The sequence below is a fragment of the Nyctibius grandis genome, chromosome 1 (genome assembly GCF_013368605.1).
Source record: "Nyctibius grandis isolate bNycGra1 chromosome 1, bNycGra1.pri, whole genome shotgun sequence".
In the NCBI taxonomy this organism is placed as follows: domain Eukaryota; kingdom Metazoa; phylum Chordata; class Aves; order Nyctibiiformes; family Nyctibiidae; genus Nyctibius; species Nyctibius grandis.
The window spans coordinates 94,342,778-94,363,743 of NC_090658.1; the positions used below are offsets into that span (position 1 = coordinate 94,342,778).

At 38.1% G+C, this 20,966-nt stretch overlaps 1 protein-coding gene across 5 annotated transcripts; it reads left to right on the plus strand.

Moving 5' to 3' along the window:
- Window positions 1-989: 989 nt before the first annotated feature.
- On the plus strand, window positions 990-20,600 carry LCA5 (lebercilin LCA5). 5 transcript variants are annotated; one of them, XM_068401724.1, is made up of 10 exons: window positions 990-1,084; window positions 1,539-1,621; window positions 1,721-1,812; window positions 7,316-7,699; window positions 10,195-10,724; window positions 12,191-12,328; window positions 13,567-13,663; window positions 14,806-14,951; window positions 16,833-16,974; window positions 18,853-20,600. In XM_068401724.1, the coding sequence occupies exons 4-10, from the start codon at window positions 7,501-7,503 to the stop codon at window positions 19,656-19,658; spliced, it is 2,058 nt and encodes a 685-aa protein (XP_068257825.1). In that variant the 5' UTR covers window positions 990-1,084; window positions 1,539-1,621; window positions 1,721-1,812; window positions 7,316-7,500; the 3' UTR covers window positions 19,659-20,600. The 5 variants fall into 5 exon arrangements, with proteins under 5 accessions (XP_068257825.1, XP_068257817.1, XP_068257833.1 ...); XM_068401716.1 differs by lacking the exon at window positions 1,721-1,812; XM_068401732.1 differs by lacking the exon at window positions 1,721-1,812 and having other exon boundaries at window positions 1,552-1,621.
- Window positions 20,601-20,966: the final 366 nt, after the last annotated feature.

The following is a 20,966-nucleotide window of genomic DNA, read 5'->3' on the forward strand; positions in this document are numbered from 1 at the left end:
GGTTTAGAAACCCTCTTACCTCTTTGTGGAATAAAATACATCAGCCTTGTTAAATTGGGCCTGCTCTTTAATTCAAGCTTACTTGCTAGCTTTACAAAGTACTTTTATCCTTTTGTCAGTATAATCCATTTTGCTTTACGTTCTGGGGTATTTTATAATTTGATACCATTCCTCTTTTTCTTTCCTCCTGGTTGAGGGGAGCTTTGCTTTCAAATCACATCACGAACACAGAGTGCACATGCAGATATAGAGAGATATATATGTATATATGCATAACACCTGTCATACATCGGTTATTCTTCTAGCTTCTCTTCCTACTAAAAGAGTAATTTTCTCCCTTTTGCTCTCACCTCTGATCACTCACTACTCCCTGATGCTGCTCTGACCCAAAGCCTCATTCTCAAACCCATATGACGGTTTCCCTCGACCCCACTCCTCGGAGGGGTTACGAGGGGGATGGCTCATTACCACGCGATGGGTGCTAGCTCAAAGGTGGCCTGCTGCCTTTCTCCCCCGCGCTCCCGGGCGTCTCTCCGATCTTGCACGTAACGCCTCCTTCGATTAACACACCCGTCCCTACAAAACCAAGATGGCGGAGCCAGGGCAAGTCCTCGCAGCCTGCCGGCCTCGGGGCAGGGCCTCGGAGCGGCCACCCCGCCTGATGCTCCCCGCGGGGCGGGAGGTCGGGGCTCACACGACTCACGGCCCGGCCCGGCCCGGCCCCCGCCGCCACCCTGAGCCGCCGCCAGAGCACCACGGGACGCAGATAGCTCCCGGGCGTTGAGTCCCCCTCAGGTCTCCCCCTTCAGCGCCTCAACCAATCAGCAGCCAGAATGTAGCCTCCCACCAATGGGGAGAGCGGTTGCCCCCTCGGCCGCTACCAGCCGCTCGTACCAATCAGCCGCCGGGAGCAGCTGCGCGCCGTCGAGCTGGCAGGGCGGGTAGCCAATGGCTGACGACGGGAGCCCGCCTCCTCTTCCGCCCCGTTGCTGGGGCAGCCGCTGACCGTAGCCGCCGCGCGCCGGGGCGGCCCCTTTAAGCGTATCGTGGCAACCGCCGGCGCGTCAGCTGGGCGAGCGGGCAGGTAACAGCGGCGGCGGGGCCAGGCTGGGGCGACCGGGGTATCGCAGGGCGGAGGGAGGAGTCGGGGAGCACTGGGGGAGTGCTCCTGGGGACTGGGGGGGCTTAGGAGCGGGCCCGGGCCTAGGCCTAGGCTTAGCCTCGACGTGCTGTGTGGGCCAGGCTGACCGGCTCGGTCCCGGGGCAGGCAGCGGGGACAGCCGGTGGGACGGGGCTGGGTCACAGGGCTCCCGGCGGCGGAGTTAGGGCGGAGGAGAGGCTCGTCCCGAGCTCGGGCGGGTGTGAGGCAGCAGGCCGGCCGAAAGGCGGTGTGCGCCAGGCCGCGGGTGGGCGGTCCATGTCCTCAGGAGTCATTTATTGTGGGGTTGAACGATCGCACTTAAAACGTACTCTCAAGTGTAGTCGTTAGATGTTTTAAAAAGTGTTAATTAAAAATAGTATTTGGTATGTTCTTAAAGAACTTCTCCTCAGTGAAGGAACATTGCTTGCTTACGCTTTGGGAACTGGAGAGCTGCTTTCAGGAATGGCTGAATTGAACTAGGTAAGTCTACACACACCGGAGGTACAGGTGGAAATATGGACAACGGCATGGGTCTCCTTGGTGGAGGATTTAGAAACATAATCTCTTTTTCTGGTGTAGGACTGGCCTGCGATACCTAATTGGACTACCATTTACTCATCTCTGACCTGGGACTTACAGCAACTTTTTCATTTTGAGACCTGCTGATGAAAGTAACACTAAGTATTACTGTCACAGAGTCAGATAAATTTAACACTGGCTTTTGAAACCATATAGCATTTTAATTCACCAAAAGCTGGTAAACCTAGAAGAAATGCACACAGTTAAGTCAGCAGCTGCAGAAAGCTTCCCTAATAAAATATTTGCTTCTTACTAAAGCTTCATCATTGAATATGTTTTGATGCAATACAAGTAAATCCTTTTGCTCCTATCTTTTCTGGAAAAAATACACTATTTGGATACGAAAAAGATGGGTGGAGGAAGAAGAGGGAGCCGTATTTCTTTTGAAGTTATTATTTGCTCTTAAATTCAGCACTTCAATAATTTGAATTGATACTTTTGTACTTGTCTGAAGCTGGCTCGCTCTTGCGCTGTCCCTCTCTCAGAATAGGTGGGAAAACTGAGTGGACCATTAGAGGTCAGCATTTGTACTCAGGAAGTGTCATACAGTGACCAGTAAAAGCATCTAGCTTCTTCTGGTCTTAGAAGGGTATTAAGGTTGAAAAGGACTCTAGAAGTTTTATGAGTCTTGCATTACAGAACTAAGCTCTGGGTGTACTATGAGAGAAGAATTACTGTATAATTTTCCTTTCTCTCTGTTGCTTAATATCTGTAACGCAGTAGTTCAATTTCTGTTTCTGTGATTTACTTAGGAGTGATAGGGAGACAGTATTCTGTCACCATTGCAGTTGTTTTGTGTTCTGTGTTTTGTCTGTCATGTCCTTTACAGTGACCTGGTTTTTATAATAATAAGCATGTTTTCAATACAAAATATGTAAAAATAGCAATTGTAGAAGGTGCTGAAGTGAAGGAGTCTGAAATTCTGGAAACAAAACTGTTTCTAAAGTTTGTACAAGTCCCATATTTATTTTATCCATTCTAAACTATTCTGATCTTGATGCACTAGGCTTCTGAAAGCATGTGTGGAGCTTTTGGGGTGAGGGGGTTGGGGTTTTGGTGGTGGAGCTTAGTAGACCCACTGCTGACCCACGTTTCACTCCTCACAAACTTATTAAATGTACCAGGGAAAAATAGATACCTTTGTGGATCTTACTCGCACAAATTGAACTTATTTTATAATCAACTCAAACTAGTTGGTAACAATTGAAAAGTCAGTGAACCAAAGCATTTCTTAATTAGACAGTCCTTAGGCTAACTGAAGTAAAACTCAAATATCCTAGTCATTCATTCATTCTCAAGATAAACTGTGCATTCTTTATGTTAATGAAATGACATTATAAACTGGCAGAAAACTGAATTAGGCAAGACTTGACAGACTACGGTTTCTTGTTTTGTATGGAAAATATAATAATATTACCAATTTATAAAACCGGAAACGATTTGAAGATTCAGAACATTGTTTTGGTGATTCCTCAATGGAGCTTTTATTGGTTCACCTTTTTCAATTTGTTTTCAGTCCATTGCTTTTCAAAGCATTTCCAGAATGCATCAAAAATTACTGTTCATTTATGTTGCTGTATGTCAGAATGATACTTAGCAAAATATTTTCAAAAGTGGGGAATATCTAGTACGGAAGTGATGGATAATTCTAATTCTCCAGTTGTTACAATTTGTCTGTTTTAAATACACTGAGTTATGAAAAGCATTCTTCAAAAAGATTATTGCCTCTTGAGTGAACACTTGTGGGACTATAAAATAACTGATCAGCTTTAAGTCAGTAAGTGAAAGTGAGTGTTCTTGTCTTATATATATATAATTAGACATCTTGATGATTGAACTGTAGGCATTTATGTGGCTGCCCCCTCCCTGGCCGTGTTCAAGGCCAGGTTGGATGAGGCTTTGAGCAACCTGGTCTAGAGGAAGGTGTCCCTGCCCATGGCAGGGGGGTTGGAACCAGATGATCTTTAAGGTCCCTTCCAACCCAAACCATTCTATGATTCTGTGATTCTGTGATTTATGTTTTCCCTAAATGCAGTCCTATTTGTTTTCATTCATATTTGTTTTCTTCTCAAGAAAAAGTCTTTGCGTGATGATTCATTTCTGTCCTGTGTCCTGAAGGCAGACAAAATTTGAGTGTATCTAGGCTATATCTGCACTGTTGAAGATATTTACCCCATAGAGTAATCCCTGCCTCCGCACAGGGCTAAGTTAACACCTCTAGGTGTGGTGGTGCCTCTAACACTGACGTGCCCACTCCAGGAGTCCTGGACTCCTCTGGGTGCCACATGTGGCCTTGGGACAGACTTTCATCCAAGTAACAGACTAGGTTGCTTGAACTCCCACCAGTTTGTTTTATTCAGCATGTTGTTATGAGCAAAACAGGGAACCCATCTTAGATGCAGAGCCAACAATTGATTGTTAGTCTCATTAAAATCTTAAAGGTCTAATCAAAGACTTAGTATTAGTCCAGATACTGACACAGTTCAAGTTATATTCAGTTACAGTGATAGAGGCACAAACTCTAGTGCCAAACGTTTCTCTGGTGTTATCTTTGCCCACCCCCTCTCCCTCTGGGACTTGACTGGCTTCAGCTGGGAGGGGGAGGTCTTTACAGCAAGCCTTCAGAATCCCAAACCCTTCCCTGGCAGGAGGAGGATGGTGAATGATTTCTTCCTCCTTGCCTTAGGTCCATTTGGGATCATTTTTATATGCTTGTTAACACACTGTGCGCCTTGCTCTTTGTTCTACTCTACTCTACACATTGATTCATGATTCCACATTACATCTGAATTTACTGTGTGGTGTGTTTTACATATGTTGAGTACTTCTTATTTGTTCTATATGTTGCCTATAAAACTGGTTTTACCCGGCTCCCAAGAGTGCATCCCACTGATGACCAGTAATTAAGCACATGTGAGCTGTTACAGCTTAGGACCCCAGTATTGTCCTGTATTTGTGCTTTCAGGCCCCTGCAGTCACCGCATGCCTGTACTCCTTTATGCTGCATTTTTGCAAGGGTCGTAGCTAGTTCGCTCTGCACAGAATAACTACTTGTTATTGCTGTCCGTTATTTACAAATATAAATGTAACAGTAGGTGCTAGACAATTGTACAAAGCTAAGCGAAAAGCTAAAATAAATTAGGTAAGTTCTGTGGCTGTTAACTAATTTTGTTGCAGCTAAATAAGCTGTAGCAAAGCTCCAGGCACCCAAGATGAGTTCAGACAAAGTCTGATACGTTTTGTGGCCTGTGTTGTTAGCTGGAAATGAAGCCTTTGACTTCAATGACACCACCAGGCTTTGTGTGGGTTACAAATGCAACTACCGTTTTTAATGTTTTTTTTCAGTCAGGATGACTGTACTAATACGAGGTCTGTATTACAGCCCTCCAGGGTACTATTTTTATGTTTTATATTATTTTAGTATTTTAATATAAATATATTGGTTTATATTTTATTTTATATTTTTTGCATTCTCTGAGATTCTGCCCTGTGGAGACAGAACTGGTGCAGTCTTGCCTGTGCACCCTCTAAAGAACAGGTTGTCCCCAAAATTCTGCCTGTGTTTCAGTTTGGGCTTGGTTTGCTCTTCAAGGAGCAAAATAACGTACATTCTGTGCAGATGTTTGTGAGGCCAGGACTTAGGAGTGGAGCTGTTTGGGAGTGGGGATGCACCCTGATATGTTCTAATATTCTTACATGATCTTAGTTTTGCACTTGTTAACATGTCTGAGGGTCTTCTTTACACTCAAAGACGAACAAGATAATACAATTATGGTTAGGTTTATACTTTTGAAATACCTTTAATATCTACATTATTTCAGAAGTAAAAAGAACAGTCATTACTGATCATTCAAATGTTCGCAATAACTGATACCTTCCAGCGTGTGTTTAGCAGTTTCTAGGACAAGTGATCTCAAGCAGAGCTTGTCTTCTTTCTGGGCTTTGCAGTGCAATTTTAGTTTTCATCAGAATCCTCTCTGGCATAAGTTTTAGGCATGTAATTTATTTGGACCACTTTGAAAATATTTGGGTGCTGAAAAAACATTATTTTGGAAAGTCATTCCCCAAGTAAAGAAAAACATTCTCTTCCAAATAATTCAGTATTAATTTCCCAGCAGCTTCCCAGTTCAGAAATCTTTGGGGATATTTATTCCTTTAATTTCTTCTGAATAGATTATGAGGGCAAATGGATTCCAGTCACTGGAGACAGAGTTGTGCTAACAGTGAACTGGGCCAGAAAGCTTGAGTTTGTCATGAAACCTGTCTTGGCAGCTGACGCTTCTGTTCTCCTTGGCTATGCAATTCTGCATGTATAGACACTGGAATAGAAGCATGGTATGTTTCTTTTATTGGGAAATAATATAGTGGAAAATGTACATCTCATTTACAGGTACCTTGTATGCCCTGCAGTATAGGAGAGTTTTGATTGAAAGCTGCTCAATTTTTTGTATGTAGTTTGCTTTCCCATTTAGAAATGGGGTAGGAGCTTATGATGTCATTCAACAGGCAGAACTGATGGGCTCTAGTTCCAGTCCTATTTATTCACCCATTAGAGGCTTGATGTCCTGAAGTTGGATTGAAGGGAGATGGTGAAATAAGCTTGAGAGCTGTGAGGAGTGGTGAGAGAGACAAAAGATGTGGGAGGCTAAGCATAGTCAGTGAAATACTTCCTAAACTGATGAGAAAATTCTTTTGACTGAGAAGGTGAGGAAAATTCTGGATATATTCGCTCCATTATATTCTCAGGAAGTGTCTCCAAAAATGCAAAATAAGATGATTTTACCTTGAGATTAGGGGATTTTTCGGTTTACATCAGAAGACAGGCTGTAGGAGCAGCCCTTCTCATTTTATACCTGCTGCAGATACAATGTTTACCATGTACCAGCAGTGTGGTCTTTCTTATTGGATATAAAAAACCCAAAAGGCTGTATTTGCATTTTCCTATAAAGCACGTAACACAAATATGTGTGCATCTGCCAGTTCTTGAAGGCGTGAAACACTAGATGTTGTAGGGTACAAGAGTACTTTCCAGGGCAAAGACTGTCATATGTAGACTGTCTCATTGGAGGACATTCTGTCCCTAACCACTAGACAAATGGGACAACTGATTTTCAAGCACTTTATTTAACATCATTGGAGTGTCAGAAATTGAGATATGGAAGATTTAGTCAAATTCTACAAATATCTCAATTCTAGTCACATGAATAAGTTGTTAATTTATTTGGTTAAAAAGTTTTAAAATATCTTTAAATTATTTTCCTAAATAGCATCAACCTTTCATTTGTCTTCTGTTTTGTTTTCCAAATGCTTCTTTTCCCCTCTCTCTAACCTGGGAGTAATTTCTTATTCTAGATTTAGCTGTGTTAGTTTTCTGGTTTCTCTTTTGGGGGTGAAGTGCCTCAAACTACTGAGTGTAATACTAGTAGCATTCCTAGAGTGATGTCTGTCACATTTAATATAAATAATAAGGCTAATGTAGCACAGCACGTGGCATGAGGTTATAGGAATTCTGAATAATTTTATAGGTTTTTTCCACCTTTCTTAACTAAACAGCAAAACCATTCTTACTTTTTTCGTCTCTCTAAATTGTTACAGGAAAAATGCATTCGGAATGATAACTATTGCTTGCTGAACAGAACTGCAAAGATCTCATGCTTTGGAGATGAAGATGATAAATCTAAGGAAATAATCCAGCTGCTGCCATTGTGACAACTGAAAGGTCCTTTGTGTCAAAATGAACAGTCTTTGAGAAAAATCTGGGTAGCAGTTAAATCTGAAAAATGGGAGAAAGAGTAAGCAGCCCAGATTCTGAACACGACAGGAAATCAGATGGGGATAAAAATAGTGACTCCTATTATTCAGATGAAGATAATGCATCTCATTCATCTGGCCAATCGCCAACACTAAACTATCCGTCTACAAGCCAAGAAAAAAGAGATCACGAAACACAAACTTCAAACAGCCGTGTGCACTACCAAGGTAGGTAGATAGCAGAAATTGCTGCTTTGTAACTTCTCTAAAGAGTTAATTATCTTTGAAGGCTGAAATATCTTTGAAGTGGGAAACTACCTTGTGCGAATCTACAAATAAAGTTCATGTGAATTATGCTACAGATGGCAGGTAGACTGTAACTGCTCCGTTGAAAACTGAAATTAACCTGTTCCTGTGTAAGGAGGATTTTTGGTGATTTTCAGAATTATTCATATTTTTCTTAACAAGTGAACATGGCTCTTGTACTAGCCTTTTGTTGAATAATGCTGATGCTCTCTTTTTGTCTTTGACAAAAAGGCTTGAGGCCAAAGACCCAAGGCAAGTCCTTACTATGCAGTCAGTAAATTGACAGACAATTGTTAAACTTTCACTGACAAAATACCGCTAAAGATATCTCTCTTGTGGAAGTCTAGTTGACTAAGCTTTACTGGGTACTTTCAAAAAACAAACAAATGAAAGACCACTAATGTGTCAAGAGAGAGGAAATGCGTTTGCTGAAAGTCAGGTGCATGTGGAAATTCGAAAGAAAGTTTTTCCTGGTCCTTCATTGAGAGTAAAATATCTCCAGTTTGGGATGAAATAGCCCCACTTTGAGCTCCCTCCCACACACCTCACCTACATGAGTTGCTTTCTTGGTTGAGATTGTGGGGAAGTGAACATCCGTACGAAAAGGGAGAGGATGGTTATACAGGTCCTGGGCTGAAGTAGGGGTGTGAAGCCTCTCTGCCATACTTTGACAGGTTGTTCTAAATAATTGCACCCATTTTCTGGTGAAGTCACAGCATATCCTGCCTTTCTCAACCAAGTGCTCTATTTCATTCATAAGTGCTTAATACCATGTGAATCATTTGGTCAACGTTATGATCTAAAGTATGCCAGGAGATCTAACCGTGAATATTGAAGTTGCCCACAGAATGTATTTCTTCAGATCCTTGACAGTGTTGGTGTCCTGGTGCAACTGGTGTTTTGCTGACCTTCTCTGTGTTCAGAAGTTATGTCTTCTCCATGGCAGTCGTGGGTTAGCTTTCCAAGAAGCCAAAACTGCAGTTCCACTGTGCTATTTAATTTGGAGGGGGCAAATGAATGACTAGTTCTTTGATTACATAGCTAGCATTGAACATAATTATTACACGAAGGTATTGTGAATGTCATGTTATTCTTGAAAGACTCTATTCCCCAATTCAACTATATGGTCAAAAGTGCAAACTCATTATTGGAATTTTCTGTTCTGCCCTAAATGTGGAGAAATTCTTGAAGGGGCCGTAAGTCTACGGTTAATGGGGAATTCTCTTAGTTGGTGATAGGAGTGGCATCATTCCTGCAGTGCATGTGTTAGATAATCTTTTTGCACCTGAATGCGACATAAGTGTTCTTTGTAAAGGAAGCAAACAACCTTCTTTTGTTTGCCCAAGCTATGGAAAAAATGAGCATCAGCAGAAAATGAATGAGTATTTGTGCAAAATGTTTAGAGGAAATTATAAGAAAATATTTTAAAGCTCTTATTTTCGCTGTAAAATATTCTCTGTAGAATAGAAACATGGTGTGCGCCAAAGGGGAGGAAGAATTTGCTGTCACACACGCTCACTGTCTGTGTGTAGGTAACTGCACTATTGCTGTATCCCAGCTTTCAAGCCTGAATTATAAGCTGCTGCTCAGTATGTTTCTTCCGAACACTGATGTACCTTAATGAATTACGCACTCTCTATGTATTGAGTTGTTTTGAGAGAGATTTATGGTGGATTATATGCTTCATTCTTTGAGTGTGGCTTGAGAGGCAAATAAGATGGGAACAAAATGTTTAGCTTTTATCTGTGAGGATGATAATAAAATAATAATATCAACTGGGAATGCAAGTGATGCATACTAGTAATCAAATAAGGATACTGTGTGGAAAATAACTTGTGATACAAGACTAAATTATTCAGGGGAGAACTGAATTTTCATGAGATTTGTAATTTTGCTTTGGAGGCTTTTTGCATTGAGCCTTTGAAATACGCTGTTTTGTCTGTAAGCATGGCAGCTGGATTTGAAAATACTACTGCATTTGTCTGAAAGAATTACATCTTGCATAATACGTAGCTAGCTAACACTCAGCTAATTGTTGCCTTTTTAAAAGCATTTGATAATATTGTATGCATGAGTACACTATTTCTAAAACATTTTAATAAACATCATCAAATATTAACAAAATATGACTGTTATTTCTGATACAGTTTGCAGAGGATTACTTTACAATGGTCCTATATTGATGGCTGCAAATATTACTGCTTACAGTAGATCACAAACATAAATCTCCATTTTTTACCTATCAAAAGGAGCATAAGTCTATCATATATATGCCTTTTATTGTTTGGTTTGAAAGCTGCAATCTCTGCTAAGTATTATAAAATTGTTTCAGGCAGAGCTTTATTCCAAGAAGGATGTCTGAATAGACAAATTGCATTGTCCTATAGTAAACATGCTTTTTATTTTTCCTCTCTTAGCCACAAAGAAATTGGGTTCCAAATGCGCACCAAGCAAAAGAGGGACACAGTGGGATTTCCATTCTCAGAGCCTCACTAGGGATTCTTCTGCAAAAGATATAGATCTTGTTACAAAAAGAGTTCTTTCTGCGAGGCTGCTGAAAATCAATGCGCTCCGAAATGAACTGACTGAACTCCACATCAAACTAGATGAGCTGCAGAAGGAAAACAGGACACTGAAGAGGCTTCAGCATAGGCAGGAGAAAGCCTTGAATAAGTTTGAAGATACAGAAAACGAAATCTCTCAGCTCCTGGCTCGGCACAACAATGAGATTAGAATATTAAGGGAGCGCCTACGAAAATCTCAAGAGAGAGAACGTGCAACTGAGAGACGGCTGAAAGATTCGGAAGATGAACTGTACAGAACAAAAACTGTCTTGCAGAAGCTGAAAAAGCTGTCTGCAGATAAGCACCTTGCCGAAAGAGATGACCTGGCAAAGAAACTAGGCTATGCAGAGAGCAGGCTAGAGGACAGTGAAAAAAGAATTAAGGTGAGATGACTTTCTTTTCGTAAGAAATTCTGGTATAGATATTTCTTACCATAATGAGCTTCATGAATTGTATTTTTTCACAGTTGTGGAGCAAATAGAAAATCATTCTTTTTTTTTATATATAAGTAGCATAAAGTAAATTATTTCCAAGGTTATTATATAGTTACATACTTGGTAGTTGTGCATTCAGATTTCTGTTTACAAATTAACTATATTTTGTCAGAATATATACTGTGGAGTTGTGCTTTTAAGTGTTTTTATACTAGTCATAACATTTCAGAAATGCATGCAGCTATAATGTAACTTTATGCAATCTAATTTATCCTCTTCGAGGGGAAGCATTTGTTAAAAATTTTCTGTGTATTTAGGGAACTGTATATTAAAATTCTAAAAAACATATATATATTAATTCTTTTTCAGTTCTGTGAACTGCATTCATGCAGTGTTTGCCCACTATTCTGCACATCTGAGAGCTGAGCTGAACAAAATTACAGCAATTTTTTTAATACAAAAACGAACTTTGGAACATTTTTTGGGTATCCATTTGAAGAATTTTGTGCAATATATTTTAATTTTGTTCAGAAAAAATGTCTAAACATGTCTACATTGTAAACATGTCTAAAAACGCATTTTAAAATAATTGTGTTAACACTATTAAACTGTGGTAGTTGTATGCAATACAGTTTTTAGCTGAAATTATGTTGGTCATTAAAATGGTGTTAAAGTTTGGTGTCTATATTAGTAATTAAATCTAAATTACATTAGAGATAATAAATCTGGGAATCCAAAGGATTAAGCTGGAAACTAAGCTTTCATAAAATAAATCCCAAAATACCAAGATATAAACTGCTGAGTTACCCAAATCACCTCAGTCTGTAGTGTTACCATCTGGCATCTGTAGTTTTATGATCAGGTATTACAGCATTTGTAGTACTGGATAATGTTAAAATGAATCATGCTCTAAAAAGTAAGGGATTTTCTTCTACTTTTTTTCTTTCTCTCATCATCACAGGTTCACTTAAAACATCTATTGCAAGGCAAGGGTACGTGAACGAAATCACAATCACAAATTTGTTGCTAGTAGAAAGGTTAAAAATTATTTCTTGTCTTCTCCCTTCTAATCCTGCACACTCAGGGAGGTATTCTGTTTCTTAACCATCAGTTTGAGATTTGTCTTAAGAGATGTGGAGGTCCACTGTGCAAGAGCCTTGCAGAAAGTAGTGTGTGTTCCCATTATGTCCTCAAATCACCTCTCGATACTCCAGAAGGATGAGCTGCAGCATCTGCAGGTGCTCTATCTGCCCCCTCAAAGTTAGGATTAGGGGTTTAGATGTATTCAGTGTTACAGCAGTGGTGGAGCCAATATCTGAATCCAAGATGCTGGTTTACTGTAATTTTACTTAAGTAATTTGACTATAAAAAATTAATTGAGTTATTAAAAAAATATTATTTTGTTTTAATTGAAGGATCTGGAAAAAAATCTTGAATTAAGTAGTAGCAGTTTTCAACGAGAATTACGTTCAAAGAAAAAAAAGGTGTATGAGGCTCAAGAAGAAAACAGGGTTCTCCGAGAACAGCTTCATCAACTAAATCAGAAGCTGAAGGTAAAATGTGAAGCAAAACCAAGTTACTAACCATGTTCTGGCATTTTATCTTTGGAAGTATCTGTAATCAGGTTTGAATAGTTTACCAGTGACTGCACTCTCTGATGTGTACTTAATTATATACCACATGCAAGTTCTTTTCCTGCTTTAAATTGAAATGTTCTGTGCTCTGACCCTACAGTGTTTGTAACAGGAATGTCTCTACGTTAATCATTATTGTTAGCACCAGTTAAAAAAGGCAAGATCAGGTACATAGCCAAGCATTGCGATTAGACCACAAGATCTACTAGAAAATTAGGTTTTGAAGGACTGATTTTTTTAAAATTAAATCTGCAGGTATATACAGTACTTTATGTTACTGATGTACTTGCATTACAGTAGGTTTGTATAAAGACTAATTTCATGTATTTGTGATATACACGTGTTGCTAAATTTGTGTAAAGGTTTATTTGCATCCTCTCACCCCATCATTGCCCAAATTCTAAATTTAAGGACCGAAAAATATTGTTTATCCTTAGTCAGTTTATCCTTAGGAGAAAAAATAAATAAGACTTGAGCTAAAGTACTTAGTTTCTAGGAGAATTTCCTTGAAACCTCAAGTCTCAAACATACTTATATAATGGAGATACACCAGTTTACCACCTATCAAGCAAGTAGCAGTAGCATTAGTAACTGAAAAACTTATTTGTTTAGAGTGTTTTAAGCCTGATTTGTTAGTGGAGAGTTTGATATTTTGAAAATATTTTGATTATTTCTGATAATTCACTGTTCATTTCTGTCTTTTATTCCATTAATGTCATGAAAGAAGAATATGTCTCTTCTTCTACATGACGCAGTGGGCCTCTGCTCCATGGTAGTGACAAGTAACATTGCTAGCATTGAAATGTTTAACTTTACAACACTGAAAACTCAGTTGTGCAATCTATACATACATTGTAAGTCTTATTCAATTTATGGAAAACAGAGGCATTTAGTTTTATTTTCACTGCAGAGATGCTTTTTTTTCCCAGAATATTTTGCTCATGAGTGTTTTGGGAGGAAAGTTCTATCTGCTTTCTTATAGCATAAGAAAAGTTAGGAATGTGATTGGTCTCCTTAAAACACTAGATGTAACTATTGATTACTTTACTTTGTTTCTATTTACAATATGTATTTGTATTTTAATTTACAGCTTTGCTATTGACTAGTAAATGAAACGTTAGTAATGCATCTGTTATACCCACCTCTTTCACTCACAGGAAAAAGAAAGAGAACTTGAAGCAAAAAATATATATGCTAATCGTATGTTGAAGCTATCACCAAGAAAAGACATGGATATTATACAAATAAAAAGAGGTAACTTAAGTAAGGGAATAAAGGCAGAAAAATTAATAGTGACACTTTTCAATTACTCTGCTACATTGTATCATTCATGCCATTCAGTGTTTGACCCTACCTCTGCTTGTTCAAGACCGTTTACTTTTTTGCACTGCTTTAAACACAGCACTGGTTACAAAGAAAGGCACATTGTTTGTTTGACTGTGCTGTAACTGCAGCAGGACCAAAACCCAGAACTTCATCAAACAGCGTTCTTAACTCCTTTCACACCAGCTGTTCCTCAGTGAAGGAGGAGGGGAAGATTGTTTAGTAAATTCTCTAATAGATCATAGATAATGTCTACAGGAGGATAAATTACAGAGGCTTTAAAAATATGTAACTTCACTGCTATGAATATTTTGGTGGTTTTTTATTTATTTTTTGCTAATTCAAATTTACTGTCTGTAAGACGAGCTGCACTCTTTTTTTCTCCTCAAAGAGTACATCTGTCCCAGAACATCATCTTCTAAAACTATCACTGTAGTGATTTCTTCTGGCGTGACAAGGCAGCTTCAAGCCTTATGCTAACCACATAAATACGTGTGTGTACTTAGACTATTTTCACTGGATCAGTAGAATCTACTTGTCAGAAGAAGCAGGAATTTATGGGACTGTTCTAAATATTTAATGCCAGCATTTCAAACAGTTTGTCTGCTGCTCATTTTTCTGTAGACACTCTACTATTATTCCATTTTAGGTTCAGATTTTTAAAAATCTCATTCCACAGAGATAAGTGTATGTGTTTCAAAGATGCAAATAAGTGAATTTTAATTTCATGAGTTTGCTTCTTTTCATGTAGCTTCTGTGATAAGCAGTAAGATGAGTGAGATATTTTGTGGGGACTTTTTAACAAATATTCAGTAAATTGTAATGACTTTATAAGTAGCTTTAAGGTGGGGGGTTTTTATTGTTTTCGGTAGAAGCTTTGCATATGATTTTTTTTTTTAATGAGCTTGTATAGATGCTGAAAACAACTATGTGAAACTTGTCAATACTGTCCACTTCCATTGGCTCTGGTACTGTCTTTTATGTTTGCTGCAAATCATTAAAAATGAGAGAGTGGTATGTAGTGGGATATTTTCAAGTGAAAACATGATTTGATTTGTTTGTATTTTCTACAGCCAACAACCAAAATATTAAAAAAGGAACACAGCTCACAAAAGGCGTACAGACCACTGGGTACTTCTTACCAGTAGAATTTCTTCCAGAATCAGAACTTGTCTGTGGTGACACAGTAAACGAGAAAGAAAGGATTCTTCCTAAAATAGTGAGTTCCATAAAAATTTGAGACTTGCTCCAGATAACTCACCTGTCAGACTAAATGTTCAATGCAGAGCTTATATTTTAGAAAATATATGTAAATATACAAATACAAATATATAGAAAATATAATTTAGAAAACATTCAGATCTTTAGAAGAAACTCTACCCTGCTAGAAATATCATACTCCATTTTTGTGACACTTAGTTCATCATATTCTATGTCTTAGTGATAACCATTAGCTCAATTTGTTTCTTTTTCTGCCACTGTCATTTCTTTGAAGTTTTTAATACTTCATTTTAGTTTTCTCCCTTTTTTTATTTCTAATGCTTATTTGAGCAGTCTGTTGTAACAGTGCTGGCTGCCTTGTCTCTCTTTTTGCATTGGTCTTAATTATGGTTTCTTTTACTTTCCAGACTTATTTCGCAATGCATAAATCTAACACTTCCTCTTATTGTCATAGTGCTGGTATTTCTTCTGTCGCTTTTCCAACTTTGTGAATATGGTTGGGGTTTTTTGTTTTTTCATTTCCTTTTTTATTATAAAATAGTACCATTAGAAGTATTGCTAATACTTCTGTGGCCTCAGGCTAAAATCAGAGGGATTTGTAAGGTATTGCAAACCAGAATGACACCAATTCTGGTACAAATTGCACACATTCTGATTACATAAGGCTAGGACTATTTGTCAGAAATATTGCTCTGATGATGCTCTTGAGTGCCTTCCTGATAGGACTGAAGCTTTTTCATGTCTGTTTCATTCATATGTTCTCTCTTCCAAAATCCTTTCTGTAAGTATAGATGTAGTTTAACATATGCATTTTTCCAGCACGTACTTCGGTGTGTGAGTTACGGAACCGCACAGTTGGTACAAGTGCAGCTCATGGAATCCAGCTATACGTCATCTTAGAAACCTCTCTAGTTTGTATATAGCTATTGCTTTATGTAATGTAAATTAGATTTGGGTAGCCTGTGCTTTCATCAGTTTTCTAAGTCAAGCATTTTAAATACTTGGCTGCCATCTCTTTAGAAATTTTTTTAAATATAATAATGATAATCTTGTACTTGAAAATACTTGAAGTTGTTTTGGCTAATAGTTATATTTTCTTTGTTCATTAAGTAGTAACCATTTCTCTTATTTCTCATAGAAGTGTATTTTAACGTAGAAGCTAATTTTACTCTAAGATAAGCACAAGCTACAAAGTTAGCATCCGCATGTTGGATGACACTGGCTTTCTCATCACTTCATTGCCACTACTTTTCTGTGTTAGTGATTTTTACTGCTGACATTAATATCTTTTTTGCAGGTTCTTTCCTTTTAAATGTGTATGTATACTCACTAGCTGAATTTTTCAGCCCAGATTAAACCTTTTTCTTTCACTGTTTGTTACTTAATACTCCATAACTTTAGGTACCACCGTGAAACTATCTGAATCTACAACCCACTCACTTGAGTAAAAAGATCAGATTGTGGAAATAGAGGGTGACTAATTGCTTGTTGAAAGAATAAGGTGGTGGGGTCTGGCCTTCTATTGAAGTCCTTGAAAAAGACAACTTCTGTCTTCTAAAGAGAACTACCCTAACACAGTGGTAATTTTGCTTTATGACGCTGGAGCTGCAGCTTTCCTGAAATGTGTAATACAGAATAGAGTTGATTGTCTGTTCATTTTGTTTCAGGTGTGTAAAACTATGTTAGAGGTGATAAGATTTTAAGGCCAAACCCCTGGGTTGTCAAAGCTGGCTTGGTTTAGATGACTTGCTCATTTTTATGTTTAGCAGTAAGAATGTGATTTCAGAATGACATAGAAGTTCATATTACTGTGTTTGTTTGTTTGTTTTATTGATTATTTTTTCCCCATCCGTTTCTGGTTTGTATCAATTTATTTCAGGAAAAAGAAATTCAAGACAAAGAAAGGAAAGAGCAAGCAGACCTCCTAAGACAAGACCAAGGAAACGGGGAAAGGGAAGAGAAACTGAAACGTTTTCAGGAAACACAGGCTTTAGAGGAGAGGGTTCAAAAACTACATGATGGTAAGGAAACGGGCAGCTGGAGGCTGGAAAACACACTATAGAATACTAATCAAGTGAGGCTGCTGGTTTCTTGTGAGAAGAGCAAAATTATTTTGTAGAGATCACTACCGTGGAAAATTATTTTCAGTTATATTATACAAAGAGAATCAGAAAGAAATACGGGATATAGAGTAATCTATATCCTGTACTCAGCTATGATTAAATATGCAGCAGCAAAAAAAGCTGTCCACTAAAAAATATTGAAGCCTGAGGGATTTTGCTTTACAAAACAAGGATGACATAGCAGGTAAATGCAGATGTTATCTCTGACTTGCTAGATGTTATTGAGGTAGGCAATAGATTTTTACTATTGTAGAACAAATCTGCTTTCCTTAATATGGCCTGTTTTTTCAGTACATATCTACTTCACTTGTATCATTTGAAATTGTAGTTTCTCTTTTCACTTGTGGTTATCTGAATCATTTGGTGTGGCTATTTGAGAAATGTCAGTTTCTATCATTATATTTTAATCTGCTTTTTTATTCATTTGGTTTTCACAACATCTTAATGACTTACATTCATAAGTCTCTTAATATTCTAAAGTATTTTAGATGGACTGCATCTTGTCATGTTAAAATACTCATTCAGTGATTGTAGTTAATGAACAGAAGCACTCATTCTAGAGGACAAGAAAGAATTCTAAAAATCTATAGCTGCTTTCAGAGGTAAATTCTGTGTAAAACCTCCTACCTCCACTGACATCAGCACGTAACTTACACAAGCCAAGAGTCTGTTCAGTTGTGCCTCTAAGTAAGATGATTCTGACCTCCTTTCCCATCTATTAGTATAAGCTGATATTTTCCTCACCTTACATACAGAAAGGTAGCTCCTTACTTAACTTGATATAATGATGTGCTATTGAAAAAATATATATTAAACATATTAACTGAACTGTTGCAGTTATTTCTGTAAGCTTGATCTGAAGTACGATAGATAACATGGAACTTTGTGAAAACATCAGTCAGAAATTTGAATAAAGTGTTCAAAGGGAAATGCCAGTATGCTGAAGGGCCCGAGTAGTCGTATTCAACTTTTGGCCGAACACATGTCAGTTGTCTTGATAGAAAAATATTTTGCAGAGAGAAATATTTGTGAAGCTTTCTTTTTCTTGTACACATAAGCATTTGCAGGTTCTCTCTAGACGTTTATTACTGTTTTGCACCTTTGGTGTCCCTTTATAGCTGTGCAATCTGACATTTGGTATTTGCACAGACACTCTTATTGAGTTCACGTGGTGGTGCACAGAACACTTGTTTAAAGGTATTTTCTGTATGCAGCAGATGCAGTGTACTTTAAATCATTCACAACTCAAAACTCTAATGACTCCTATGACTTTGTGGCCTGATAGCTTCACAGGGGTAGTTCCCTTTATGGGAAAAAACAAACAAACAAAACAACAACAACAACAACAAAACACAAAAAAAAGACCAAAACCACATACCCCAGAACTGTCCTGAAGTCAGTGATGCTGACAAAAAAAAAATAAAGTAGTGTGTAAGTCAGAACTGTTAAAATCAGTGATGTTGCATTCATTTTCATTCAAATCCAGGAAATGGGAAGGCAATTGCCAGAAATTAAATTCCTCTGAAAATTCTAAATCATGGGTAATGTCCTAATCCCTTTGGAAGATGACAGTAAACTTTTGTATCTTAGCAGAGAACCTGGTGTGAATTTAGTTGTAATTTTTGAAGAATTTATTTTTGCAGTAGGACTACAACATTATGCATAGAAGAGCATATTAAAAACTCAATGGCTTTTGCCTGCATAATTTTCAAAATATTCTTTTAAAGGCATTTTAAGACTAAAACACTTAAAATAATGTTTAAACATTTCCTGCAGAATGGGAAAAGGAAGAATATGACAAAGTGAAAAAAGAAAGCAGCTCTTTATTGGATAAAGAAGAGAAAATAAAGATGGAGACAGAAATCCACAAACCTGAAGTAGAACAAGAAAGCAGTGAAATGCTGGAAGAGCGGCAAAAAAGAGAGTTCTTGCTTGCTAAAATGCAAGAAATTGATAGAGAAACTCAAAATGTAACAAACATGAAACCTGCTTCCCAAGCACCACTCATAAATACAGCAAGAAGATCTAATTCCCTGGAGAAAAAAGAGAAAACTAATCAATTCTTGGAGATTCCTGGGAAGGTTACTAATGGATTTCCTGTGGATGACAGCCAAGGTGATGCCACAAGAGCACAAAGGCAGAAGCAACGGAATCTAAAGACTGTAGATTTAAGTAGTGAGTTAACATTCGGTAGTTACGTACCCACCTTTGGGAAAGCAGCAGGGAGACCGATTTGGCTTACTCAAAAAAGTGACAACTTAGAAGAAAATGTTAAGGAAAATGCAGATTTCAACAGTAAGAAAGAAAAGAAGTCCAATTTAATGGAACAACTCTTTGGAAGCAGTGCCAGTACCATCCTTCTTTCTAAAAATAGTGATACAAGACCTTTCAACATAGATTGGGACTCTAGTAATACTCTTCTTGTGGATAAAAACAGTAAAGTCAAAGCGAAAGGAGACAATGACCTTCTTGGTAAAGGAAGAAACCTAACCAGACACCATTTGCAACACACTCCAAGCAAGCTGGGAGTTCAGACCCTTGGTTCTTTAGAAGATGAAATCGAAGAAGTAATCTTACAATGATCATATTTTTATATGCTTCATATATAAATACTGAAAAAATATTTTCATGTAATATTTATTAGGTACAGATTTGAAACATTTCAGATATATTGTAAAGCCTTATGAAGGAATAATTTACATAAATAGGTATATGTATAGAGGAAAGATGCACTTCGATAGAACAGCCTAACCTATATGCAGGAAACTTCTTCTAAAATGTAATATCCCAATACAGACCTTGGAGATCTGGCAGTGATTGTTTTGGCAGAAAGACAGGGAAGGTGTCCTGCGGGACTTTGATAGATGAGGTAGGTGCTGGCTGGCCACTTCAGTCAATCAGAGATGACACTTTTGCCCTGACTTGGGCTCCAGACTGATTGTCACTGTTGCCGTGTGGCACTATCTGACTAAGGGAGTGTTATTATTTATTGCAAAATGAGTTGGCTAAGGCAGCAGCAAGCTTTTATGTGGCAGCCCTGGCATTCAGGACAGCTTCTAGATGAGCATCTCTGGCTAGCCAGCATAGGAGGCGTTGGGGCTTTTTTACTTGTAGGCTCCTCACAGTACACTGCTTTTCATTTGGAGTACTTTTAGGCCTCCGATATTTTCTTTCTCAGGCATTCAGAGAGCCTCTTAACTGTGTCGGGAGGAGGCACATGTAACATCAGTGTCATGAAACGTGTAGAAGAGATGTACCTAGCACAAAGGCTCAGGTAGAAAGAGAATATTCTACACTGCAATCATGTTATCTCAGAGGAACATCAACAGAAACACAACTAACTCAGGAACAGCTGATCTCTCTTCTGCATAGGTTTTCTGTAAACCTTACCACCAAATTTGTCTAACTCTTCTCACATATTCAGGTTATATTTATTATATAATGCCATTTTTTGTAATTTCTGAATTTTCTATTTAAAATTCCAATAATTACTAAGTTGGTTTTTAACAAAATGGTTTTATTAAATGATGGGAGTAAAATTTTTGTGTGTGTGGATCATCTTTAACAGAAAGTTCTGACTTTTTATATCATGTTATTAATACTGGGGCGGGGAGGGAGGGTTGGTAGCAACATTGCTAGTGATGTTATTCACTGCATGGTGCCACGTACACAAATTAAAAGGTAAGCAATGAAGGATTTAGCATTCCAGAAAATAAGCTGAAGGTCATTCCTTAGTAGAACAACAGATTTTGAAATGCCTCTGTGATACGCTTCCTATGAGCCTGGTTCAAAACATACTAAAATACAGACTTCTCATGATTTCAAGATGCTTTGAGTCAAGATTTCTCTGAACACAATGGCTTTTCTGAAACAGAAGGCTGGTGCCTGCA